The sequence below is a fragment of the Arthrobotrys flagrans genome, assembly GCF_004000055.1.
Source record: "Arthrobotrys flagrans strain CBS H-5679 chromosome Unknown unitig_1, whole genome shotgun sequence".
In the NCBI taxonomy this organism is placed as follows: domain Eukaryota; kingdom Fungi; phylum Ascomycota; class Orbiliomycetes; order Orbiliales; family Orbiliaceae; genus Arthrobotrys; species Arthrobotrys flagrans.
In genome coordinates this window covers 1,241,980-1,267,947 of record NW_027137556.1, presented here as the reverse complement: position 1 = coordinate 1,267,947, position 25,968 = coordinate 1,241,980, and the positions used below count along the sequence as shown (strand labels likewise).

Genomic DNA, 25,968 nt, shown 5'->3' with positions numbered 1-25,968 from the left:
TTTGCTGTCAAAATAGGGAACTTTGTTGAAGCTGTGTGTGTGTTTGGAGGGAGGTTTGAGGTTACAATAATCAACTCTCTCCCAAAGACTTGAAATATGTAGTCGCGAATAAAGAACAAGAGAGGCCTAAGGAAAAAAAGAACAATTTTGCTCAACTCGAGCGGCGAGCTATATAAATATGGGTGGGTGCCGGTATCCCGTTGAGGGCAAGTATTGTGGATGGCGCGATATAATGGGGCAGATATAATCTTTAGGCCCTTGGCGAAATCCTGGTGACCTGACTGGCTCCTAAATCGTATCTAAAACCTTTTATACATGCTTAAGCATGCATAATTGCACAAGCTCTATTACCAATAACTGCTGCAATGGTACTTTGAATTACAGGGCCAAGGGCTTCTCCTTCTTGGTATCGATACTCAGGTACAAAAAATTCCATAGCGATAAGACAATCCTGGACTGACATCTTTGCGGCACAGCAATAACTGAAACGCAGGCCCAATAAAAGCTTCCCTTCGCGCAGCCTTGTTCTATATGACCATTTACCTCGTCTCGAAGGTAAAAGCTTCATTTGCCATCTTGCTAGCCATTCCCATTGAGAAAAAGAACCTGCATAGCAGAGACGGGACAAGAGTTTTGGTTTTCCCTTAGTGAGACCAAAATCTCCACCAGATTGCGACTGTCCCCAGAAAATAGGAGCCAGAAGTATGGAACATGATGATCGCTAAACTGGTTTTGATACGTCCGTGGGATGCTTGTTTCAGTAAGGCCATAACCTCCAGAACGGAAAAGGCGGGGTATAACAAGCCTAGTTCACAGAAGGCTAGCTTATTTTCAATGTCCGCCTGAACTGCAAAAGCACCGAAGACTGGGTTTCTCCGGGATTCCTTCTGGAAGCTTTGGAGCGACAGACTCGAGAACCTGATTGGTTAACATCAGCCGAAAATCCCGCATGACCGGCGCCGGATAAATAGCGGGGTAGCAGGGGCTTCAATGACCTGCCAAGCGACATACTGACAAAGGGCCAAGAAGGGAGAACAAGCCGTCTTTCCGCCTGACCAAAGCATTTTTCCCAGTCAAGTCACAATCTATGCGCCAAGTTCTGCAGTAGCAAGGGAGCCATGCCCTGTTAAAGCATAACTCTTGTCACAAAAGTTTTTTTTTTTTGTTTTCGACTTTTTCCAGGAGAGCGCTGTGACCACCGCGACAGGAAGAAGAATCCCTTTGCTTGAAACGAAACTACTGGGACACGAAGATGGTCCTTGCATACGAGCACAGACTTCGCCTGAGCGCACATCCTTTTCTCAACATAGTTTTCAACCGTGAACCGTAGCAGAGCACGGCTTATTGGTGTGCCTCTACGACAAAACGGTCAGAGGAATACGAAGGCCGAAGGACTAGTCGGATAATGCTGTGATCTAAAGTTTAAGCTATTCGACGAAGTTATGGGCAGGAAAAAAATATCTCTTTTTGCTGGTTGAATTCGATAACTTCATCGAGCATGAAGGGGGAATACCAGCTATTTGAAGTTACAATCCTTCTACACGAGGAATTTCTCCTCTCAACGTAGAAGCCAGCTTCTCGACATCTTTTTCAGAATGTTGACCCAGGCGTGAATTGAGCAAGGGTGCCAGAGGTGTGGATATAATAAAGAACCCACTATACAGGAGTGATCTCGGGAAAATTTTTCCCGAATTCAGCCATCAGGCTTCAGAGTCCAGATTTGCCTTCCACGATTATAGATTAATCACGCGCTCCAGGGCATCGAGCAGCTTCTTCTCAATGTCGGCAAAAACCAGCTCCACGTACGAAATGTGTAGATTTGGTGGCCAGTCATTAGTCTGATTAGGTTGACCGTGTTGATTTAGGCTTAGGTCCAACAGCCTCTTGTCCCTTCCAATTCAGGATTTATGTAAGCTCAAACGTTTGGTCTTTGCGCGGCCACGTTCGAGCCTGGTAATTCTTGTAATGACAACGGCTCGCCCAGCTGAACGGAAAGGAAATAATCTGACGAAGAAGAAAATCTCGACAAGCGCCACGCCCATAAAACGCTCAGGGCATAGGCGTGGTCAGGGTCAAATTTCTTGTTCCTGCTTTTTGTGCAGAATGCCGATTTCCCGTTCTGCTTGATGGCCTGTTCAACTTGACGAAATTATCGTTAGAGATGTATGGATATTGTAATTTTGCCATGCGGTCGTCTAAATGGTATCACAACGTGAATGCACTTGTAACGTGCTGAAGTCGGTACCAACTCGCTACCTTGACGGTGGTTCCATTCATCTCAAGTTTAATCTCCTCGATTGATTAGTGTACTTCGCACACAAACCACCACAAGGGCAAAGGTGTGTGCGAGCATTCCATCTGCCAGCCGTCATAATTCAACCATTGCGCACATGTACATAGGAGATCGATTCATGGCCGTTATACGGTACACTGATCCACGTTTGCGCCGTAAAGGTCAATGCCAAATTATCCTTAGCCAACATCGACAGCGAAGAAATCCGCTAAATCCACCAGCATTCTGCTAAGAGGCTAGCTCTGCAACCCCAAACAGTTACTCCGGACTTCACAGTCGGACAGTCTCCACAAGAGAAAAAAGAACGTAAGCAAATCTTCAGCCACTGAGAGCACGGGATCTGGGATCTTGGCCTGGGGAAGCGAAAAGAAATTTTAGCACCGAAATGGTGGGTGGGTCCGGTGCTGTGATACCCAAACTACTCACTGTAAAATGTGCAGGGCTCCATCGACTGAAGCAGGCCCATTTCTAGAAAAATACTAGGCCACTTTTTGCGCAAAGTAGGGACGGCTAGGGCCCCTTGAACACCGATAGACAGTGCGCTAGCACTGGTGAGCATTCTCGCCCGGAAACAGATTCCTGATATGCGGGCTGATGAAATGCAGAGTGGTTCATAATTAATTTAGAATCGACAGGATGAACGCTAACAAAGACTACGAGGCAAAATGTCTCTTCACACCTTCTCTGGAACTTCTGCGTGGTTTATTGTCATTTCCCCGCAGAAAACAGGGGCAAGGGACGAAAGATAATTCTGCAGACAACTTAGCTCATTCTGAGGAGCGGCTCCATATCGTCAATGTATATAAGACACAGAGACCTCCCTGAGCCGAGAAAAGTCCAGGGGCCTTAATAGGTACAGGATCAGCTCTGTTGACCATTTCATCTCATCTTTGGATTCTGCAGACTTGGTCAGATCTTGAACCTCAATCCTCACTTAATTTTACGTCTATCGAAGACGATTCGATCACATCTATATCTCCAAGATGCTTCGCGGCAAAATGCTTGCGGTGGCCGCAGCCACTTTGTTGGTTTATGTCGAGGCCGTTACTGCTGGTCTCCCCCTTTGTGTCGCCAATCGATGTCCCAAGAAGAGAGACTTCTTCGGTGATATTGGGAAGAACGACCTTTTGCCCAGACAAGTCGACCCATATGCAACTATCTACCCTTTGACACCGATCCCCTTCTGGGCCGCTTTACCATTTTCATCTTGCGGTGGAACTACAACGATAGGAGGAACAGCAACAAAGACTATCTGCCCTCTTGAGTTCTACTGCCACTGCCATAGCGGTACTAGCAGTCTCTGCCTTCCAACAGCGACCGTTGGGCCTCCTTCAATTACCACCTGTTCACCATACGCCGGAGTGACAACTTGTTCACAATGTGAATTCTACTGGCAAACCACACTCACAAACATGGCTACTGCTTACCAACAGTGCGGTGGTTACGTCGATGGTGTTATCACTCAAGGTTCGTGGTTTACCTATCAAAAATCTTTAGTTTACAGGAGATGAACTAACAGAAATATTTAGCCTGGGATGTGCAAACACTCTGCCCTGTCAATTACAGATGCAATCCTCTCAACTTTTGGTACAGCCAGTGTATTCCAGTCACTCAGTCGCAGACCCCTGTCAACCCATTACAATACTGGGCCTGTGCTTCTCAGAGCTACTCCTATGCCACTGCTCAAGGGTATGTTAAACATTCAATTGCATTCAGTCACTGAATGGTACAATTTTGAGAAGCAAATGCTAATATGTAATCGTGAAAATAGCGACCGATGTGGTGGTCACTGCTATAAGGCCAATGGTAAAGTCGATGGTATCTGCCCAAGTAACATGAAATGTTGGACCAAGACATATCCAAATCCTGGGTATGATGCATTCTGCTCTTCGACATCGCCAGCAGGGGGTGCTTGGAAAACCAACCTTTGCTATCCAATTCCTTACGATTTCGTTGCGACCTCAGCGCCAACTTGCACACCAGTTACTGGAGCTACTCAAACACCATATGGCCAATGTTATGGTTCCACTGTCAACGCAGCTGGCAGCTCTATCAGCTGGACCGGTCCCTCAAACTGCCCATGCGGATACCAGTGCACCACCTACAATCCTTCCTATGGTATCTGTAACAATATCCCCAACCTCCCAACTAGCGCTTGCAATACTGTTGGAGACGGCACTCAAACTTTGGTATGTAAAATCTACGATATAACAGAAAACGAGTGAATGCTAACGTCTCGAAAAGTATGGTCGTTGCGGTGGTAGCACTTATGTCAACGGAAGTGTTTCCTCGTGGACCTCGCCTACTCTTTGCCCAGCTGGTGCAAGCTGTTTCACTGATGATGGCGGTTGGTATGCTCAGTGCAGACCTGTCGCTAAGAACCGCAGAAGGTCTCCTAGCCCTGCTGCTGCACCAGCCCCTCTTCCAGTTGCCAACGCTGCTCCTCTTCCAACTGCAGCGGCTGAATTTGCTGAAAAGTACGAGGGTGCTCGGCCAGCCTCGAAACCCAGGTACCTTTAATTATTCTACTGATGGAGATTGGCAAGTTTCGTATAATGCAAAAATTTTTTTATACTTTTTATCATATGATCGAACATTTTCAACATTAGCGGCGCATAAAATGGGTGTTTACTTTTCTTCTACTTCTCACAATAGTGCGCATTTGTAAAATATTATTCCATCTCCTGGGGGGACTCGTTCCGTTGGCGTTCTGCACACACCCAATTGCTTTTGTCAGCTGGGAGTGGAAGCTCGGGGGAAAGACCAAAGGGGAGGACGCCTCCAGTATATAATTTATCATGTTTATATCATATTTATGTATATTTAGATACCCGAATCCAGAATTCAATGCATCCATGACTCCATGACTCTCACAAACACCACCCCTTTTCTATCGATGAATCTTAGGAAATTTCGAAAGTTCGAAATTTAGTTTGTTTCTGAAATCCTGAGCTATCATGGTGGGTTCATTATTCAGAGTTTCGTGTTTCACCTACACCACGATTTTGACGTGGATCTTAATAGATGCAGTACGGCCCATGAATTTGGATCCGCTCCACGCTTTACATGATGAATTCCTCATAGTTGCATGTCCGTAAAATAAAGGGTTTGATTTCGGTCTGGGACGGCCCTCGCAATGTCGATCAGACCTTGGAACTATTATTTTATATCATAGAATGTTCGAGGGCAGGGATTCGGGTCATAGTGTTGCATTTTTTATCGAACTCGGTACCGTGAGCACGGGACAAAACTCGCTGCTCAGGTTCATTGTCACCTCAGAGCTATGTACTATCACACATCTGTGCGCAATCCAGATTCGCTTGTTTCCAACGAAGCGAAATTGGTCAGGAAGAAGGCCACAGCAAAACTTTCCTCAACTTTGTTTCTGCTATTGAGTTTGCACTTCATGCTCCACGTACGACGTTTCAGTTAACATTCTAATGCGTATTCGACGCTTGTGCTGAAGTTCTAGCTTTAGTTCGGCCACTATACGGAAGACCAGTCCACTAGGCCGAGCCGCGGCATCCGTCCTTCCCGTGCACGGACTTGTGCTCTGCTCAGACTCCCAAAACGATCCTTGGGGTCCCTTCTCCACGTGGGGATTTTCATCCCGTCGAGCATCGAGCTCGGGCTTCTTGTTGGCAAATGACGAAGCTGAGCACTGACTTCAGAATCACTTGGAAAAACTTGTTTCGAGTTCTGATTAGTTTGTGGAGGTTCATATTCTGTTCGTACTGGACTCTGGAATACCCGTTTTCCGCTTATGACAAGTAGAAAAAATTCCTGTAGAATCACGCGCCATCCCTCATGAGGAACAATTCTGCACGGCTTTCGGTCTTGGACCCTTCTGAAGAAAATCACACCGGTCACAGGGGGATTTCATCCGAAGACCGCAATTAACTTTTTCCAGCTCCAACCCGGCCTGAGCATGGATCAGGGGAGACGTAATTCGAGAAAAAAAGCAATCCATTCAAAGTCAGGGACTAGGGTTGTTCCAGCCTGCAGCTTGCAGGAAAGTCCCCAACAACACAGATTTAGCCTGAAGCACGGTGTATTCTGCAGCATGGGCCAAGGCTGCTCTACTGCTACTGGTGGACATGTGAGCAAACGAGGTGTCTGGCACCGCCGATCTCAATATAGCCCAGGTATCGCCCGTCTCAATGCTGGGTAAAGCCAAAGAATAGTCAAAGTGGAGACGATAATACGGATCCCCTTGCTCAGTAGAGAGCATCCAGATCTTCTCCAGGTCCGTAATTTGGGCAAAAACAGGGTATAGATGAATCTATACGAAAAAATTTGCCTTAAAGAATATGTATTAATCGCTCCTAGGTTTATCCAGGTTTTGTGAAGCGAAGCTAGCTCTTCATCCACTAGAATAATCGGAGAATCATGATGGGGTCGGCAGCTGACTATTTTCCTCCCCGCTTTGAATTTCCATCCCAAGCCGTGTTCTCCCCATGTCTCATACTCTGTACATCAATATAGAGAGCGAGAGTGGAACCGGGGAAGAAGGAAATGTTTTCTTCACCTCCATTATGATGCGAAGTTAAGTGCCTATACGAACTGAAAGTGCTATTCGTATATCGTGATACTCTCACCAAGCATCCTATATCAACTTTGATAATCGTTCAAGAAATCCCATCAATGGTCAAACGTGGATGGCCTCAGGTTCACTAATCTTGGTGCATGTATTGATCGCTAATCTTATGCTGTTGTGTGACACCGTTAAGATTGCGCCTCGGAAAAGATACATATATATTAACTGCAATTAATTGAATGACAGCAGATTTGTGTGGGATGTGAGTGTCTTGGTCCACATTTCCCCTCATGATTCTAGCTGCAGTAGAAGATAAATTATGTGGTTTATTACATCCAAACGAGCCGAAGAGGTGAACGGAAAGGTAGGATGGTGTGGCATCTAGTTTCATTGAAACGAAGCAGCTCATGAACAAAAAAAATGTAACACGTTGAATGAGGTTGAGATCTTTCCACTTGGTGGCTTGATACTCGCATGCCAAAGCCTTGGCATATGCAGCCATTCTCACGGAATATCTTCCAAGGTATCAGATTTCTGGTACACATATTAACATGCGCAGCTATAATCAGCACTTGGTCATCGGATCCCGAGTGTAGCCACGCTGATTTGCAAACTTACTAGCTCTCCATATAGATGCACGCAACTAGAGACATTTCAAGATTTTGAGTTTATCTGCCATGAAAGCCTCTCCACAATCTTGGATGTAGAGCGCTCTGGCATGTTGGAGAATGTCGGGCGGAGACGGGACGCTAGCAGCGGAAAACTTTGACAAGTGCCGGTCGGACCCGCATAGCGACTAATACATGTATATACGATCACATACCATGTATTATTGCTATGGGATAGCCTCTCGAGATGTTATCTTTTAGTTCGATTTAATTCGCAGGAACTGAGTTGCCGTTGGCTTGGCCTTCGCCCGCCTCGAATCCAACTTTTCTTCCTAGATAGAGCGCCACTTTGGGGTGCATAAATGTTATCGCAACTAAGCGCCACAATACCCAACCTGCTGGTCGTATGCATCCAGGCTGGACGGATAACCGGCCTTTTGTCTTCATTCAAAGGGTCTAATTCCTTCGGAGAACGGTCTCCTTAAAACTTGTTATGAAAAACTTGGTTTTCTTGGAAAGCAGCAAAGTCTACGCACAGCTTATCTGCCGGACTTTAGAGACGTCGGAGAGGTGGGTGGGAAAAATAAGTTTCAGAAAACGTACTCCGTACCAACACCCGTTGAGCCCTCTGCGGGACAAAACAAGGAGCGCAATTTAGGCGTAGTATCCACCATGGTCCACTGTAGATTCAAAAACTCTGGGGTTGATAACTAGTGACGCCTGTTGGTACTTACTTACTAACCATTCGGTTACCACTAGTACGTCTAAACCGAAGTAAATGAATTTATTGAAGAGACATCGATGCATTGCCTCGCTCAAAATAGTGGCTGGTAGCCTGGGGACGACATGCAGGAGCTCAGGAGTGCACTGTTTTTTTTTTTTTTTTCGGACCAACCCAACAAGGGCCGCTGTAATCTACGGCTGAGACCTTCAATAGACATGGATAGTGGCGGAGGCCTGCCTCCAAAGGGTAACTGAGTCAGATATCAAGAATCTATGTACAGCCAAACAACCTGAAATATCTTAGAAAAATCCTAAGTGCAGTTGCACAGCATCGTAGATGTTCCCCATATGTACCAATGAAGTATAGATTTGCATCAAAAGACCGGTTTCTAGGATCCTTAATATATTTTGTGAGCTGTTTCTGGATCCCCGGATCTCGATAGTTTTGGTTCCACGGATTGATACTGAGGACCCGATCCGCTGGATTTTGAAAGATGTAGTTCGCAGTCGGATCTAGATGCGGCTTCTCCGATATCAAAGACGTGCGGAAATTTAATTATCCGTTCCGCTCAGGCCACAAGTGATCGATTCTTCATTGACTTAGCTTAGCTAAGCTAAGGCTGGCGACTGTTTGTGCGCCAAGATTTGGCTGTCGACGAACTCGATTTAGGATATATGAACCCACGCTATATCCTATTTCGAAAATGCAACATCCTCAAGGTTACACAGGCCCTCAGCGTCAACCAATCTCATCAAAGTGTTAATTGGATTTTTAATATAACGTTAATGAATGTTTACTAAAGTTAGAGCTCTGGCGAAAAGATAAAAAATTTGCACGTTCATGTTGGCCGTGACATAAACAAAAGTGAATTGTAAACACTATTGATGGCCGAGCGGGGCGAGTATCATATAAATTTTGAAATTAGAAGCCCCATCGTAGCCAGTATTTAAACGCTCCTGGGAACCAAAATTTAACTTATTTTTCCTCCATCTATTATCAATTATTCATCACCAACTACCATCCCATTCATCACTGCGATAAGACAAGGCTGCCGCTCTCTTCTGCTACTATCGAAGTTAGCCTTGCTATCATCGAAGATTAAGTGGCTATTAAGGCCTGGGATGGTTTCCCCTGAATAATGCGGTAGAGAGCCTTTTTGGTAAGTGCCGACTAGAAAGGTTTGCTATATTTTTCTTTGATTAAGAAACCTACCCCAATGCTTGGGTAATTATCGCCATCCCATTCCCACACCCATCTCCGCTTCCACCTCCACCTCCGCGTCCATTATTCTCATCATCATAACCATCACCATCATCACCACCCGTCATTTGATCCACGTTTCATAGCTTCGAAGCTTCCAAGCTAGTGAGAGGTAATATCGCTCCCATCGATCCCTCAATAGGCTGGCACATGTCCCTGAAGGCATGGTCCCTAAAAGCAGAAGTCATTGTTCCTTAACGAACATCACCCGGTTCGATGAAATGCAACTTGGCATTCTAATATTTATGCTGAACTCATCACATCGTGGGAATCAGAGCCTTTGGTCACGGACTAAGCTGCAGCCTGTTTGATCTCCGAATGGAAGGCCGACTTTCTTTGTTAGTTAATTGCTGATGCATTATATGATCTTCCAATAGCAAAGCCAACTCACCGATTTTGAATAGGACCGCCACGCCCATTTGCGAAGGTGATTTTGTGTATAAACCAGCTGAAGTGATGCCCACAGCCTTGGTCGCTCCCTTAGTGCCTGGTGCGACTGCTACGACATCCCACACAGCCTTCTCCACCGAGCGGCCCCGCGTGGGCCTGCTTTCGTTCGAATGTTTTGCGTGGCCAATTGGCCATCGCATGATGGCGTTCCTAGAAATAATGGAGGGATTGACAAAACACCGGGGTTCTTGGGAAGGAAGAGAAGTGGCCCAATCGGCCCACCTCAGCGTCTTCAGGGCTTAGGGCTTTTGATGTCGCCCATGAAGTCGTTGTTTCCTTCTCTCAGGAAGCACGGCGGGAAGATTCCACCTGCTTCAGGGCTCTCGGCCCACAAATATTTTATTTGCCTGTAAGTTGACAAGAGCTCTCCTTCTTGTTCTTACCATCACCTCCACCTCCACCTCCACCTCACCACCCTTCCTGCTTCATCCACTGTCCCTTGTCATCTGCCTTCAGCTAGCGTCCTTAGATGTTTTTGGTTACTTGATACTTAACTATCTCTTTCCTCTTCCTTTGGTAGTGTAACACTTAGTTCTGACAATCTACGCGATGGAACAGCAGCATCGGCAAGAGGCTGCAGGCCGTCGTGGCGAAAGGGAGTTAAATCCCTTTCGCCACGTACAGCCGAAGCCTCCGGCCAATGCAGGCACGGAGGAGTTCCGGCAGGGAATGCTGCAGATGGAGCAGCGTTTCGCCCCTCGAGTCTTTGACTCGAGAACTCGTGCCCTCGAGCTAGAGCGTGAGTTAAAGTCAGGGACATCAACTGGTGTCTCTGAACCGGAGGGATTCCTACGGACACCTCAACCGAAGCCAACGCCAGGCCCTCAGTTCCCTAGCTTGAGAACTGTGATTCTTCTCGGATCAGCACCTGGATTAAGAAGAAAGCAACATTCGGGTCTCCTGGCATCAGATCCTTTGGATCACGTTGACAGGCGGTTGCTCTCTCCAGAGCCAGCTTCCGTCGCGTTACCACTGTCTCCAGCCAGTGCTGACCCTTCGAAGTTTTTGGTGCTGTCTTCGCCAACTAGGGAAGTATCAGCTCCGGAAATGGAGGCTATCACCCCTCACCCGAAACGAGATGGTTCTGTCATCACACCTGGTTTGACACCTGGACAAATCACACCACCGCCTCGACCTACACCGCCTCCAACAGCGCCTCGCCGAAGCGCCAGACGTGTTCCTCAGGAATTCTCAAGAACTCCAGGTCCTCTCCGAGCTGGTATCCAGGCAAGGGGAACCGGTGGCCCACGCACTGCTCCACCAATCGGGCCGGTCTCTTATTCCCATATGGATCAGCCAACTGGACAACGTCTTGGGCAAGCTGGGCCTACCACGCAGCAACGAGGGGGCCGCCGAATTTCTCCAACATATGTTTCTCCTCCTATCGGTGGAAGTTCAAAATTTCCCTTCATGGTGGACATCCGGCCAACTGCAGGGTCTTCCACTCAACCGGCTCCACCCCCGACGACCCAGTCGGTCTTTGATCGTCTAAGCTCATCTTCTTTGACCCAAAGGAGCAGAAACTCGGCAGCCTTGGCTACTCCACACGGCCCTCGACCTGCTAGACGTCCAGTACCACCTACAGAAATGCCACTGTCGTTCCTGGCCCCAGAACATACGACACCTTTCCCTGGTATGAGAACTGCCCATAACATTCGGGACACCCTGAGGAAGGTTGCAGCGGAAACACCGAAGGGCAGCTCCGAAAGGACAACTCCAGCAGATTCTACGGTTATCCGGAAGAGTCTCCCTACTTCACGACGGGCACGGTTCCAACTAAAGGAGGCCTCTGCGAGCAACCTTAGGTCAGCTCTCACCGGGTTGAGTAATTGCGACGAAGACCTTCGAGATCTCCAAGACAACTCGCCGCTTGTTGGAAAGAGTATCAAGGCAGCCTCAGTAAAAGAACAGAAGAAAACCCTAGCTTTGAAAAACCACGCATCTACGACAAAATCTGGTAACACTTCTCGAGAGCTGCTTCAGCTTAGTTCAGGCCAAAAGGCTCTTGAACCGGTAAGTACAGTGCCTTTAGTGTTTACGATCTTATAAGTACTTTAGCAACTAATCTCATTTATAGGTTGCCAACCCACAAGCTTTCGGCTCGGGAGCCATGGATTCCACTCAAGATCCTCATGGTCACACCCCCTCGGGAGTTACTCTTGAGGAAACTCTTGATTCCCTTGAGAGCCTTTGTAATTCCATCAAGCGTATCGAATCCACCATGAAGGACTACCGAACAAACCTCAAAGTCGACGCAAAGGAACTCAAGCGCGGTCAAAACCCTTCATCATATCTACAGGACAACAACACCAAGGAAGGATTGATCAAAAGCCAGCACTATCATTCTGATCGCGTTGAATCATTGATTCAAGATTTTCGAAAAAAGGAGAGTATCTATCACAAAAACCTCGATAGCCTCCGCCGTCTGGACGAAGATCCACTTCTTGACCCTACTGTCAGTATTCCCAGCATGAATGGGAAAGACGAACACAAGCAACGGATTGCTTTCAGAGGCCGACTTCACCTTCGTGATACTCTCAAGAAGCTTGGGTATCGAGGAAGCCTGATTCGACCTTTCTTGGAGCAGTTAGATGAAGACATTTGGAAAGTGGAGCTCACAGAGGCAATTATTGCTACAGACCCTGGTATTTCAGAAGCTATTCAGCTTTTGAACCAACAGGGCTACAACCTGGAACGAGGTAGTGAAATTGACTTTGAGGGAGTCGATCTGAAGGATCTTTCTTCTTTGCCTTGGGGAAGCTTCAAGCTTAAGGGATTAGAGGGCACTATCGGGAGAGACGACACCGATGAGACTGACCATCGTCGCCGCGAGGATAAAGGGAAGGGTAAAGCAACTATCCAGGGCGAGAAGGAAACCGGTACTCCCGAAGCAAGCTCAACTCAAGCACTAAGACGAACCCCAACTCCCACCATCCTAGAGTCAGGTAGCGAAGGAGAAGTTGATTATGAACAAAGCTTCATGACTGATCCTGGAATGACGCCCCACCTGCGAAATCGGCTCAGTTAGAGCGACAGGAAAAATCGGCTCAGTCAGGAGGAGGTCGCCCCTGTCAATTCCTTCGCAAGTAGCCATATCCAATATCTAATTAACAGCTATGGGAGGGTTGCAGTGACATAACCTGCGAATACGATGTCGGTGTGGGGAGCCGTGATGCATTTTATTTCTCATCCTCTTTACGTTTTGGTTGTTTATAGGTTGCATTATTGGTCCAAACCTCTTGCTTAATGTTTTTTTGTTCAAATATGCGCATTTGTTGGCGCCTTGGCGAGATTGCTCGTTACTTGTTATTTAGAGAGTCTTATTGGAATTAGAGAATAAATGCAAAACATGAATGTTCTTAACTGAGTGATAGCACAGTCACTAGCTGCTGGGATTTCATAAATAATGGGGTATCAATTAATAATTAACAGGTATCATGAAAATCGTTAAAGAATATGTGAATGTAATTTATATGTTCGGATTACTCAAGTAGGTATATAGTAGTGCTGAAAGGGTATCCTCGAGGTAATTATAAACGCTTGGAATCAAATAAATAGTATGTTAAAATTACACTCCTGGTGCCTTGGGTGGAACCGGTGGCGCCGGAAGCTGTCGAGAATGTCCGTCTGGAAGTTCGGCGTATGGTACATCGGCAGGGAGTTCAACGGGATGCGTCGAATCTTTAGCAGGAAGCTCCATCACATTTTGATCCTGCATATATCCGGCGGGGAGTTCCGTACGGTTGACGGAGTCCTCTCCTAACTCCTGCCGCGCGATAACATTGCCTGCATGGTCTCTATATATTTTCTTTTGCTCGTCGTATCCAAGATTGTTTGGAAGGCCAGGCAGTTCGGATTTGCTATTGAGATTGTCCGGGTCGCTTCCTTCCAATTTCTGGCGTTTCCTATTCTTTGTCCATCGGTATAAGAAGAAGAGTCCCCCAATGGCGATGATTACGGCGGCAATTGCGATTCCAACTATAGCTCCGGTAGCTAAACCACCCTCTCCGGAGCCAGATGTCGGAATTGGCGAGTTGCCAGACTCTGTTGATGTTGGACTGGAAGAAGCGGTATTGACGGGTACTCGGAGAATCTCTGACAGTGTAGGGTCTGCGAAGCCATCCACAGGTTGTCCTACAGTTGCACCACCCGTAGGATCACCTCCAATTACTGCCCGAACTCTCTCAGGTACTGTATAGTTCGCTTTCTTGCCGTCGTAGTTTTCTAGCCATGCGGCATTGCTTAGGTCCATGATAAATCCTGCGTTTGATTTGAGGTCGCAAGTCGACGGCGCAGCAAATCTTTCCACTACTTTTACTTTCGACCCTCCGAAAACCATCAATTTATTCCCCTGAATCAAATGACAGGTCGAACCGAATCGTCCACCTGGAATATGTGGAGCATCGGACCTTGGCGCGGAGTTATCCAGGAGGACCCAAGTAAACGCGGGTATATTCAAAGCCCATAACTCAGAGAAAGGTAATGAGCCTTCATCGTCGGAGGCACCACCAAACATAAGCATTTGGTAACTAGATCCGTCCGGAGCTGCTACCACAGTTGTACATGAACCCCGGCGAGGCGATGGTATTCTTCCCTGAAACCCAGTCAGAGGTTGGTCGTACCATATATTAGAGCGTGAATCGAAGATGCGGGCTATGTCGAAGTTGGAATTCACCCCGTTCACTTCGCCTCCGGTATATACGTGAACAGTGCGGTTGTTGATTCTAAAAGTCCCCATAGCGCCATCTCCAGCTGTGACACCCCATGGCAAACTGCTGTTACGCCATGCCTGTGAGCCCGGACCATAGGTCAGGAACGAAGATGTGGGTGTGTCGTTTACTATTCCACCCACAATGTACCCGATACCTTCATCGTAATCGAAATAACTATTCCTGGAGGCATAATATTTCGTGGTGTCCGTGTAGGGGTAATCGATAGTGATGGCGCCGTTTGGGAAAGAAAAGGCACCGAAGTTCGGACCGCTCGTGTCATTTCCAGCTATCGAGTACCACAAGGAGTTTCGACTACCCACGGTATTGGTAACATTGCCAATTGGGAGCCCTAAACTGTATACAATAAGTCCCCTATTCCCGCCGTCCGACCATGCGGGGCCCGCAATATCCCAAAGTATCGGATTCTTTCGCGATGGGAGTTTTAGATTTATTTCATCGGGAGCAAGGAAGGATATACGGTTTCCGATATCGCCGACGGAAAACGAGTCATCGAGAGAAATATAACGCAACCAAGGGTCTGTTGGAATTGAGGTTCCGCGCCGGGATTCTTGTTAGCTGTGCCATTTTAGATTTAAATTTATTGCAAATGATCTTAAACCAACGAGATTTTCGACATACTATTTCCTTCTTCGACAACGAGATTAGAGCCCGTAGCTGATTCGCCGATTTTGTAGGCCGCATTGCCCTGGATAATATAAAGTTTATTTCTATAGATGATTGCTATTTCATAAGAGTATCGTTTTAGTTAGCGGAGAATACATATAAAGCATCCATAGCCGGCCCGTTAACATGTTTGCGACTATGCATGCGCATGGCAAATCTCGATTTGAGTGCCATGGAAAGGTATGAATATTCATTGTAGCTGCGCCGTTGGATAACGTTCGACTTACAGGCATGGTTCCAAACAGAACAAAAATCAAATCTCGGATCGAGAGCGCTGATATTCATGGCGATTTCAATTTCTTAAGATTGAAATGTTCGCAATATATGAATTACACCGAATCTCAAAAAACTTGGCTAGATCGTAGACGCGAGGGAAAGTAAAAGAGTATAAACATGGAGAGAATTCAAATCCAAGAAAATCCACTACTTCCGATTTTGAGGATTTTCCCTGAAACAGGCCTCTGAGGCTTATCGAATCTTATCCCTTATGAGCTTGTGCCGTGTTACATCAACCCTTGGCGAGTTTCTGAGGCCAGTCCAACCAATTAACGACCGTCATCGTCCCAGCATTTGCCCAATCAAGTTAATAGTGGAGGCGAAGATCGCAAATCAATTTGGAAGCTGGGAGGGGCGCGCCTGCATGCGCTATTAATAATACCTACTTCTAGCACAAAGCTTGAGCTTGCCATCAAGATGTGGCACTTCTCGATATCAAATTCATGGCTATGGAAAACAAAAGCTTAAGAGTCTCTTGTAAGATATAATACGTATATAGGATCTTAAGATCTTAATATTTGATCTACAATATTAACATCGCTGCCATATTCCTTTTTAAGCGCGCAACCGTAAGCTATAGCCAGGTTGCAAGTTCATTTTTGCTCTGTAACATGCAGTAGGATCAGGCCGGGGTGGGGGTCGGCTGCGGACAGTGGCGCCTCTTCTTTCAATGCTGGATTCGTGTGCGCCTTGCGAATGTTAGACTTAGGTTGTCTTGGGCGCCGACGTCTCTGATCGATTGTGGCGATGTCATATAATGCTTTGTTAGTTGCAACCAGGCATATTGTTTTGAACTTCATTGTGACGATTGGAATTAAGCATATTAATACTTTTATTTGATAAAAAGGGCCCTAGTATATAGATAAATCTAACCATTCTAGGTACTTAACAAGGGACGCCAAATAACCCCGGTTGAAGTTACCAATACCCCAAAAATCTACCAAAGCTTCTCGTCGCCATACTTGGCTGCATACATTCCCAAAGCCTTGATCGGGAACGTAAATTTGTAGTTAGGATACGTAATCATGCTATTCAAGACGTAGTTAGAACACCATTACCTAAGAAAAAGATATTCGAGGAGATACGTACCAGCTCCTATTAAAGACACCCTCAATTCCTTCCTGTAGCCACTCTCCATTCTTCTGCTGCCTACTCTTCAACAAATCAATACCTCTCTTGATAACCTCCTTCCCTGGATACCCAGCGTGAAGCAGAGCAATCACAGCCCAACTTGTATTTACGACCTGACTCTTCTCGTGATCGATCCACTGGCCCTTTACACAGCTCATATAACTTTCACCCCATCCTCCGTCAGGCATCTGCTTGTCTACCAAAAACTGACAGGCCCGACGAACTCGGTCTGAGGATTCATAGTCGTATCCAACCAGACGGAGAGATTCGAGTGCAAACATCATGGCGTAAGAAAAGCAGATACCCCATGAACCCTCCCAGCTTCCATCTTTTCTTTGGGCGGATATAATCCAATCAACAGCGTTCTTGATAGTCTGTTTGATTTCCTCAGCGCGATAGACTTTATCAACTTTTTGGAAGTAGACCAATGCTGTTACAACGGCCGTTGTGCATTCGGGGTATTCGTATTCAATCATGATTCTTCCGAAGACCTCTGCCGCGTTGAACCATTCTAATTGTTTGATGCCTCTGATAATTTCGTAACTGGCAAATCCTCCACTTGGATTCCTCAATGCTAACATGACGTCGACGGCATCCCTCATTCTTTGGTTCGAGACAAGCTCTGGGAATCCTGGTGTCATTTGAATCTGAATAACGGCCTTCAGAGCTTCTGCAGTACAATCCGAGACGGTATAACCCTGATCACGAGTCGAGAAAGCCCAAGCACCCTTTCGTTGTTGTCGGTAACATTTCTGTTTTTCATCACTGATCTCCAGGGAGATTTGTTGGTCTTCCAAAAACTTATGTGCCGAGTCGAGCATGTCTTTCCATTCGGATTGAGTCGAGAAGCCACATTCTACAACGGATTGAACCGCGAACGAAGTATCCCAAACCTGCACGCCGTTTGTACCGTTAAGCAACATACCCTCTTCGTTAACCCAAAGGTAATCCCGGAGACGATCCATGTGGCCAAGAACAGCGGGGCTATCTGGACCTTCTGCCATGTAACGGCACAACATCTGGAGTGGGTTGTTTACAGGACCAAGATTTACGTATAGAGTGTTTTCGTCCTCTCGGACAACCAGGGAGTAGACATAGTCCTCAGCCCATTTTTTCAACCAATTGGGGAGTAAGTATTTACCCCAGAACGTACAGACGGTATTAAATAAGTCGAGGGCGAGGGTGTGCGGGTGGTATATGTCCTCGGCGCGGACGGTGTTGCGGTGAGCGGCGAAGTTAATGGACGAATAGGGTTGAGTGAAGAGTTCCGCACGAAGAGCACGAGTTAGATCGTTCAAAGGGCGAGAGTGACGTTTTGACCAGATATAAGACATTGGGAGGTAGACAGCACGGGTGTGAATCCACCAGCGCCACGGGTGGAGAGGAATCCAGTCGGGAAGCAACCTGGCGAACTAATGTTAGAACCGTCCGTGATATAGAGACAGAAATAGGCAGTCTTACCATAGTTCTGGAGGAATAGGGTTCATTCCTTGCCACTCAAAGCAACCGATCGTTGCGAGCCAGGCTTTACCCCAGTGGGGAACGCCCAGAGCTCCGCCCATCTTGTGAAGCGTCTGCCTCGCCTTTACCGCGACAGGATGATCTGCCGGCATTCCCAGAAGCCTGAGAGTTGTGTAATTGATCGTGGTGCCGAATGCAGAGCTCTCGCCTTCGGTATGTAGACCCCAACCACCATCTTCAGGATGGGCACGATTACATAGATATCGAATGATCTCAATAGCCCAATCCTCTGGGAACGGGATTTCAGTCGAATACCAGCACATAACCATCCCAGCAAGTTGGAACATGGGGCCAGAGTAGTCGCATGCCCAGTTACCGCCGGGCAATTGGAGTTTCGAAAAGAAAGTAAGACCATTACGGGCGACGCCTAACGGGGTTTTCGGAGGCGGTAGATCGGGTTGTTCCTATCATTGAATCCCACAAATGAGACAATTGACTTCTATAAGATACTATGGAGATGGGAACGTACGGTGTTTAGTCCGAGAAAGTATTTGTCTGCAGTTGACTGCTTCCACTTCTTAGCTTCAGCCTCGGAGAGATAGTGCCATGTCTGACGACCGTGGTCGTCTTTTAGACGCCAACGAGAGTAGTCTGTGAAAGGAGTCTTGTAGTCCGATGTTGGGATCGTCTTGATTCCCACGGGTTTCGATGGGAGCCCCATCTTGAGAGTAATCGGCTAACTTTATACTGACTTAGTCTCGGGGTCGTGTCGTAGCCTCGTGGATCCGAAGAATGGCAGCGTGGTACCAGCCGTAGCCTCGAGCTGTGTTGTCGATTGTGTTGCGGTGAGGTTGAACGTCAGAGATTTTGACAACTGAGGCACGACGTTCCTTATATGTGCTTCCCGAGACTTTCTCCTCAAAGCCTAGAATTGTCGAAACATGTGAAGCTTCAAGCCGACTCTCCGGACTTCACCACCAGGAAGGTTGCACAGGTAGCTTGAACAGCCCCTGGCTAACTCTAACCGATGTTTTTTTTGGTTCGCATTCTCGGTATTTTCCTCTCCGAAGTTTCCATTGATTGGTTCATATTCAGCTTGGCGAAAACGGAGCTGCCTTATTGGTTACTTCTTTAGTCCGTGCTGCAAGCGGCCCTGATTGGCATAGCTGGAAATCGGAGATCTAGGGCTCCGACATTTGGGTTACACACACCCTATGGCTCCGTATGTAACTGAGGCCGCTTACGTTGGCTAATATACAAAGCCACTATTAAAAGGGAATTCTGTGGCGAGTTAGTCTTTACGCAAATTAAACGAGGATATGGTTAAATCTTATGCTATGCCCTTGGGCATAATTCTTTAGAGATATAGAATTTGGTCTACATAGCAGAGCTCTGGAGACCAACACCACAATACTTTAGCTCAGTGTTGAGACCGAAATAGAGTAACATACTTAGATATCGATCACAAAGAAGCCAAAAGGAATTGTATCAACGTACGGCATGAGATTTTAAACCTTTCCGATAGTGACAAAATTATACAACAGAAACAACACAGTCCTGTTAAAACAAGAGGTCAGGTTTATGAATAAAGGGAAGCATTGGACACCTAGAAGCACCCGAATGTTTCAAATAACCACTGCTATCAGTTGGCGAATAGTATATTACTAAATGCGATTTGTGCCCTCGAATGGTAGGCTATGCCTGTACGTGGGCTCGAATAGTTATTATATGTCTGGTTCGAACCGGGATATCATGGCAGAACACGTGTACACCTGGTCGTCAATATCTTTCTTTCTTCTTCTTTCTTTTTTTTCTTGCAAACTTATTCTATTAATATGGTATACAAAGAATCTCATAGAATGGTAGTACCGAGCTCGGTCGAATGGGCCGTTTTATCATTTTGTCTCGATGCATGCATATGTACGGACGTCTGTTCCCCGGGTTTTTAATTATCCGAAAGTCCCACTTCTCAAACTTTAACCTCCAACACTCAAATCAAACACTAGTAGTAACAGGCGGACTACACCTCTTCTCTAGAGCTAGAGCCGGTACCGTAATCCTCGGCGGCGCTGTGGTACTAGCACAATACGAAGAACAATACGTCGAAGTAAAAAGCCCCGTCCCACACGGTATAGGTAACGCGACTGTCGTACAAGTAGACGTAGTAGTCCTACACCCAGTAGTCGAAGTAAAAGGACTACATCTCTTCGCAAGGGCCTCAACTGGGACGGTAATCCTAGGCGGCGCCGCAGTAGCACAGTAGGTTGAGCAGTATGTTGACGTACCGCAGGCGCCTAGGAGAGCGGTAGTGGTACAAGTGGAGACGGATGATGTGCAACTTGCTGTGGTTGTGGTTTTTGTTGGTGGGGGAGTGGTGGTGGTGGTGGGGGCGGGGATACATTGGCCGTAGTAGGGGTTGTAGACTGTGCAGGTGGCGCCATCGGCACAGATGATTGGACCTTCGTAGGTGACACCAGAGCACTTGAAGTTGAAATTGGATTAATAATTAGTGATCGGCTTAGGAGAGCCATGGGTTTGGGATTGTATGCTTACTTGACCCCAGAGTGTCTGAGTCTGCGCATAGGCGATTGGCAGGACGGATGCCATGGCCATGATTTTGACGGAAACCATTGTGAGGTGGGGTTTGAATTGCGTGCCTCGATATAGGTTTCCAAAGTTATAAGTATAATTTGTTCTATTTGCTTTGATCGAGCCGATAGTACACTATGTTACTTCGGTGATAGAAGATATACTAATAAAGTCTAAGGAATGATCCTACCGAAATGTTCAGAATGGAGTCTATATCAGACGAAAGCCATTCAATTTATACTTTTATGCCGTCTCCTTGCATCGATAAACTATGTATTGTCTCCTACAAATATTCTCTACCACGGTCACCACTATCGACTGATATGATACATCCCGCCTGTTCTTCCAGCTTCTGAGTCGATACCGGGCATTATGACACAACGAATTGTTCAACATACAGACGAACCCTGTTTGGAAGAGTTACGATAATAGCAATATTAGACGAGGCCAAGGCTTCATCAGCCTTCAACTACCCTTGCCAAAATTCTCGCTTTCGCTGGCGCTTTCGGACTGGAATATCCGCCGGGCCGATTCATTAGAATGTCGCAGCAGCAAGTCGGCACTGGAGCAAGTTGTAAACACAGAGTATAAAAAGTTGGTGAAATATTCGCACAAAACGAACAAGATGTTATGAAAAACTGACAACCTCGTAGCTGCGCAGCAACTACCGTATATATATTCGTCAAGTTTTAACATTTCTCCACTTGTACTCTACCTCTACTATTTATTTACCTTTCCGTTAGGCCTATGGGTGAAAGTCTACATCTAATGGAGGCGGAGAATTCCATGTCCAAGTGTGTCTGTGTGGCTTAGGCTAAAGTGCGCTATGCATATCCTTTACATGAGAATTAAGGTCTTGCGCCAAATTCGATTAATTCTTTGGAATTAATTCGCGTCTCGCCTGATGCATGTCTTCATGCAGAGCGATATTGCACTGTCTGTTTGCCTAAATTGCATTTGTTAATATTGAAACAAGAAAGCTTAGTCACATTCAGCTGTTGAAACGGACATGGCCATTGTGCATATAATGCATTTATACTGGGGATATTGGGAATGAGGACCGCTGCTCCGCTGTTTTTAATAGCTCAATTATACCGTTATATGGTTTTATACAAAAAATACTCTATCGCCTTGAAATATAATACATGTAGAAGTATAAACCGCCTACCCTAAGGAAGAATAAAATATTGATTCCCCTTTACCGCCTTTCTTCCGTTAGCCTAGACACTGTTCTAGCAGCGGATAATATCCGTTCTTCCATGACAACTCTCGCCGCATCTCCACCTTTCTGAAGTGCCACTGCACCAATAATCGCCATGATTGTGTCCTCCGCTACTTTGATAACACCGGAATCCGTCAAATTCGCAGGCTGGTAGTTATGAACTGTTAGCGCTATTCTTCGTCTAGCAGAATTGTTCCGAAAAATCAGAACTTACATTTCTGGGTTTCCACCTCAGACATGGAACCATACCCGATGCCTGCGCAATACCGTAGAGATTTGTTGAGTTGAGGTGGTTCTGTACCGAAATATAACTAACTCGGTTGACTGGATTTCTCTTAGCGATAACAGGTAGCTTCAATGACGGATCGTTCGATATTTCCGGTTCTGTTCTTCCGGCGATTATAGCGTTAGGTTGGGGTGTAGGGGTGACGGGTTGATGTATCATGGAAAGCGTAGTGTGAAGGTATGCTACTCTACGGCCTATATATAACAACTCAATCAGCATCTCTATTTCACAAATGTCATTTGTATTGAATAAAATACGAACCATAGAAAGCAAGCTTGGTGTTATAAGGCTGCAACCCGTGGTCGAAACTTTTGTGTGTTACACACTGCCATTTTATGTCGTCTGTAAGAGCATTCGCACCACCTTCTCCGAGAAGCTTGTTGTACATGTCGTTAAGAACATCCAATGAAGTATTAACGGCGAACGGAACTCGCATATGGGTTGCGACTGGAACGAATGGACGAGTGATCTTGTTCATGCGATATCCGGCAGGTGGGGTATTGATTTGAGGAGGTACAGGTTGCTGCTGGACCTGTTGGAGAGGCCTGTTGATCGCTGGCGATGCAGAAGCATGGAATTGGCGGGTTGGTAAGCTATTTGAGGGGGATGGCCGCTGATGATTGGTGGGGAGGGTATGTGGACGTGGGTTGGAGGAGCATTGGGCGCAGATTGTACGGGATTGGCGAGAAGAAGAGAGAATCGGACGAAGACAGGACCGCGAAGAGGCCATTGCGAGGGTTGGAAAGCCTTCCAAGTGGCGGGTTGGTGGGTGTTTGGAGGAGTTGTTGGAAGATATAAAAAAAATGTCAATTGGGTTGAAGTTGAAGTTGAAGCTTTGAAGTTGTGGAATTTTGCGAGTTGAAAGAGTTTTGGCGGAGATTAGATTAGATTAGATCAACCACGCTAACTAGATATGATTAGATTAGATTGAATCGGATCACGCCGGACTAACCATGCTAGCAGGCCCGTTGGACACAATATTAGCACAGCAAATAATCTTGATTATGATGATAATAACTATAGTATGAAAGGTCAATTCATACCGACGACGATTCTTCGAAATGCCCTGCTCTGCCTTCCCATCACCAGTCCCAACCGCAGATGCAAAGTATGGCTATAGTTATGCCCGCCTCTGGGGTCAGCATGTCCGGACCCAACGGCGTATGGAAATCCAGGAAGAAATAGACCGGCTGTATCGCAGTCTGTATTCTGCTCCTCGCCGCCCAGAAGATACCATGCCGTCATTACTAGATAAGATACGCTGGGTCAATGGCGAATATGTTCCCGCCGGCGAGTCTGAGCAGTGGTGGGAGAAAGTGAACAGGCGGATGGTTAGGCTGAAGAGAATGGCTAGAGCATTATGGTGAATTCAGTCATTTACCCGGCTTTTACTCTCCGGGTCCATATGCTCTATCTATCTTATTTGGATCTTGTATTTTTTGTGGTTTAATTCGCTCGATATCAGTATTCACGATTGCACACCAAGTTCTATTTCCCGTGTGTATTCTCCGACAACACGCCCAGCAACACATTCCTGTTGCTGTCTCCTGAACTTAGGCTTGAGCCTGCAAGCCGACTGCCTCAACTGCGACCCAGCTAAAGCTTCGATTCCAACCTCAGCATCGTCTCATCAAGATACTTCATCCATATCCTTCCTCCATTTTCAATGGCTTCAACCCGTACTTCCATCTCGGCAATAGCGTCTGTTATTGACCCTCCTCAGGCAGCTTCCTCTCAGCAACCTTCGGCTTTCGCGTCTGCTCTCTCAGGCTTCCTCTCCTCAGAATTCAATATACATCATGTCTCCCATCCTCCCACTATCTGCGACCCACTCTATTCTGCTCCCCGTGGCCAGAAAGCATTAACCACGAGACTAACTCGCCACTTTCTTGCCGTATCTTCTGTTTCCACATCGATTATCGTATACGCGATCGAAGTCCATATCTACACCACTCGGTCTTCAACCACTATCTTCGTCTCGAAAGCCGATAGCACAGGGTTTCTTCCAAAGCCGAAGGGTTCGGCATCTCCAATTCGCGCTACCACAACAGCTTTTCTCGAATACCTCATCAACGAGTACAATCGTCCTGGAATTCCAACTCATTTAACACTATTCGCTCGAGCTCAGGACCAATACCTCTTCCCTAACTCCGTTAATAACAAATCTAAACATGTCCTCTCTGATATTCAATTAATCCGTTGGTGGGCACGGGTTTTTGATCCCCTCATGAGCTCTATTTCACACCTTGGCCACTTTTCGGAATCGCCAAAAAGTTATCTCCTCGTTCCTGGTCTTGAATTGACCGACCTTAGAAACGTTATTCCGTCTAAGGAATGGATTCACGGACATCCTTATTCGCATCCTTCGAAACCCGTTAGGGAATGTATTCCTCAATTTGAAGACGACCCGAAGGCTCGGTTTTTGAACGAACTGGAGGAGGAAGGATGGAAAGGCTGCAGGAACATGAAGGAATTTTGGGAGCTGATGTCCTTTCGACAGGAGTGTAGTCTGGGGAAAAGTGTGGGATTTTTAAGTCTGATCTTTGAATCTTCAAAACCTGCAAAGAATGGAGGAGGAAAGGAGGCAGATGTCCTGAATAGTAGCCAGGGCAGTCAAGAAAGCAAGAAATCTACAAAGTCGCCAAGCCCACCAGCTCTAAAGAAACGGAACTCACCGAATTCAGATTTTAAGGACAATACACCGAAGAGGAGGAAGGTCAAGCTGCCGGACGACATCCAGTCCGCATCCACCTATACTATCGCATCATTGTTACGAAATCCGAAAACAAGAGAGTTTATCGCAAGGCGGTCGAGCACACTGAGCAGCCGCTCAAGTAGTTTCGCTAGCACGGATGCATCTCCCAACGACCGCGGGAGAAGGGGCAGGGTTCTGAGTCACAAGGACTATGACCGATTAATGCACAGTTTATTAGATAGCGATTTCCAAGGGAAGAAGTGCGCAAAGGAAAGCTCGGAGTTATGGATTCAAATGGCAGGGAAGGAGCAGTTACCCGAGGCCGTCAAAAGAGATGGTATTTCGGTACCCGTCAAGGAGAACGAAGTGAAGGTCAATATTTTGACAATGAGGAAGAGGAAGAGCGAAGAGGAGCTGGGCAGTGGGGCTACCAACGTCTTAACACTAAGAAAAAAATCCAAAAGCGAAGACGTGCCGGTTAACGTTTTGCAACCTCGAAAGAAATCGGAGAGTTCTGGTGCCAGCGATGCCCTAACGGTGAATCTACTCCAACAAAGGAGAAAAGAAGATGGGGGCGCAAACACTGAAACAGTGACTATCAATGTCCTTCCGCCACGAAAAAAGCTAAAGGAGCCAGAGAAGGAACCAGAGCCAGTAGTTAATGTGCTGCAGCCCAGAAAGAAGCCGAAGGCGGATGAAAACGGAGAAGCTAGTAATGGTGTCACACAAAACGAAACTCCAGCTTAAGGGAGGAATATTTCCATGTCAGAGGGACCCATGTTTATATTATATCTTAGTTACAGCATAGCAGAGGCGTTAAGGTTGCTTTATTGAGACTTTTGGACGACAATAAGACTTTATGGTTACTTCAATTCGAAAAACTAACAGTATCTACATAATTTACTTGATAATAGTCGACCAGTCTCGGTGTATCTCATCGGTAATATATTAAATTATAAATAATTACAAATCGTAGCTAGAGTATCGTAAAGAAAACCATATAGGCAGTGTGTTGGCAATATAATAGACACACGCCTCCG

At 46.5% G+C, this 25,968-nt stretch overlaps 8 protein-coding genes across 8 annotated transcripts; 3 read left to right on the top strand and 5 right to left on the bottom strand.

The window, feature by feature from the left end:
* Positions 1 to 3,276: 3,276 nt before the first annotated feature.
* DFL_008376 (uncharacterized protein) lies at positions 3,277 to 4,813 on the top strand (the record flags this gene model as incomplete). The annotated part of the gene is made up of 4 exons (XM_067638099.1): positions 3,277 to 3,760; positions 3,823 to 3,982; positions 4,065 to 4,482; positions 4,538 to 4,813. The coding sequence occupies 4 exons, from the start codon at positions 3,277 to 3,279 to the stop codon at positions 4,811 to 4,813; spliced, it is 1,338 nt and encodes a 445-aa protein (XP_067486023.1).
* A 5,608-nt stretch (positions 4,814 to 10,421) lies between these two features.
* DFL_008375 (uncharacterized protein) lies at positions 10,422 to 12,900 on the top strand (the record flags this gene model as incomplete). Its single annotated transcript, XM_067638098.1, has 2 exons — positions 10,422 to 11,885; positions 11,950 to 12,900. The coding sequence occupies 2 exons, from the start codon at positions 10,422 to 10,424 to the stop codon at positions 12,898 to 12,900; spliced, it is 2,415 nt and encodes an 804-aa protein (XP_067486022.1).
* Positions 12,901 to 13,440: 540 nt separating this feature from the next.
* Positions 13,441 to 15,553, bottom strand: DFL_008374 (uncharacterized protein; the record flags this gene model as incomplete). Its single annotated transcript, XM_067638097.1, has 3 exons — positions 13,441 to 15,152; positions 15,224 to 15,325; positions 15,496 to 15,553. The coding sequence occupies 3 exons, from the start codon at positions 15,551 to 15,553 to the stop codon at positions 13,441 to 13,443; spliced, it is 1,872 nt and encodes a 623-aa protein (XP_067486021.1).
* A 928-nt stretch (positions 15,554 to 16,481) lies between these two features.
* DFL_008373 (uncharacterized protein) lies at positions 16,482 to 18,857 on the bottom strand (the record flags this gene model as incomplete). Its single annotated transcript, XM_067638096.1, has 4 exons — positions 16,482 to 16,572; positions 16,634 to 18,079; positions 18,137 to 18,600; positions 18,666 to 18,857. The coding sequence occupies 4 exons, from the start codon at positions 18,855 to 18,857 to the stop codon at positions 16,482 to 16,484; spliced, it is 2,193 nt and encodes a 730-aa protein (XP_067486020.1).
* A 1,274-nt stretch (positions 18,858 to 20,131) lies between these two features.
* On the bottom strand, positions 20,132 to 20,767 carry DFL_008372 (uncharacterized protein; the record flags this gene model as incomplete). The annotated part of the gene is made up of 2 exons (XM_067638095.1): positions 20,132 to 20,617; positions 20,690 to 20,767. 2 exons carry the CDS (start codon positions 20,765 to 20,767, stop codon positions 20,132 to 20,134), a joined length of 564 nt encoding a protein of 187 aa, XP_067486019.1.
* Positions 20,768 to 21,923: 1,156 nt separating this feature from the next.
* DFL_008371 (mitochondrial 54S ribosomal protein mL57) lies at positions 21,924 to 22,963 on the bottom strand (the record flags this gene model as incomplete). Its single annotated transcript, XM_067638094.1, has 3 exons — positions 21,924 to 22,094; positions 22,162 to 22,427; positions 22,495 to 22,963. 3 exons carry the CDS (start codon positions 22,961 to 22,963, stop codon positions 21,924 to 21,926), a joined length of 906 nt encoding a protein of 301 aa, XP_067486018.1.
* A 173-nt stretch (positions 22,964 to 23,136) lies between these two features.
* Positions 23,137 to 23,478, bottom strand: DFL_008370 (uncharacterized protein; the record flags this gene model as incomplete). Its single annotated transcript, XM_067638093.1, has 2 exons — positions 23,137 to 23,189; positions 23,277 to 23,478. The coding sequence occupies 2 exons, from the start codon at positions 23,476 to 23,478 to the stop codon at positions 23,137 to 23,139; spliced, it is 255 nt and encodes an 84-aa protein (XP_067486017.1).
* A 421-nt stretch (positions 23,479 to 23,899) lies between these two features.
* Positions 23,900 to 25,675, top strand: DFL_008369 (uncharacterized protein; the record flags this gene model as incomplete). The annotated part of the gene is made up of 1 exon (XM_067638091.1): positions 23,900 to 25,675. The coding sequence occupies one exon, from the start codon at positions 23,900 to 23,902 to the stop codon at positions 25,673 to 25,675; it is 1,776 nt and encodes a 591-aa protein (XP_067486016.1).
* Between the last annotated feature and the right edge of the window lie 293 nt (positions 25,676 to 25,968).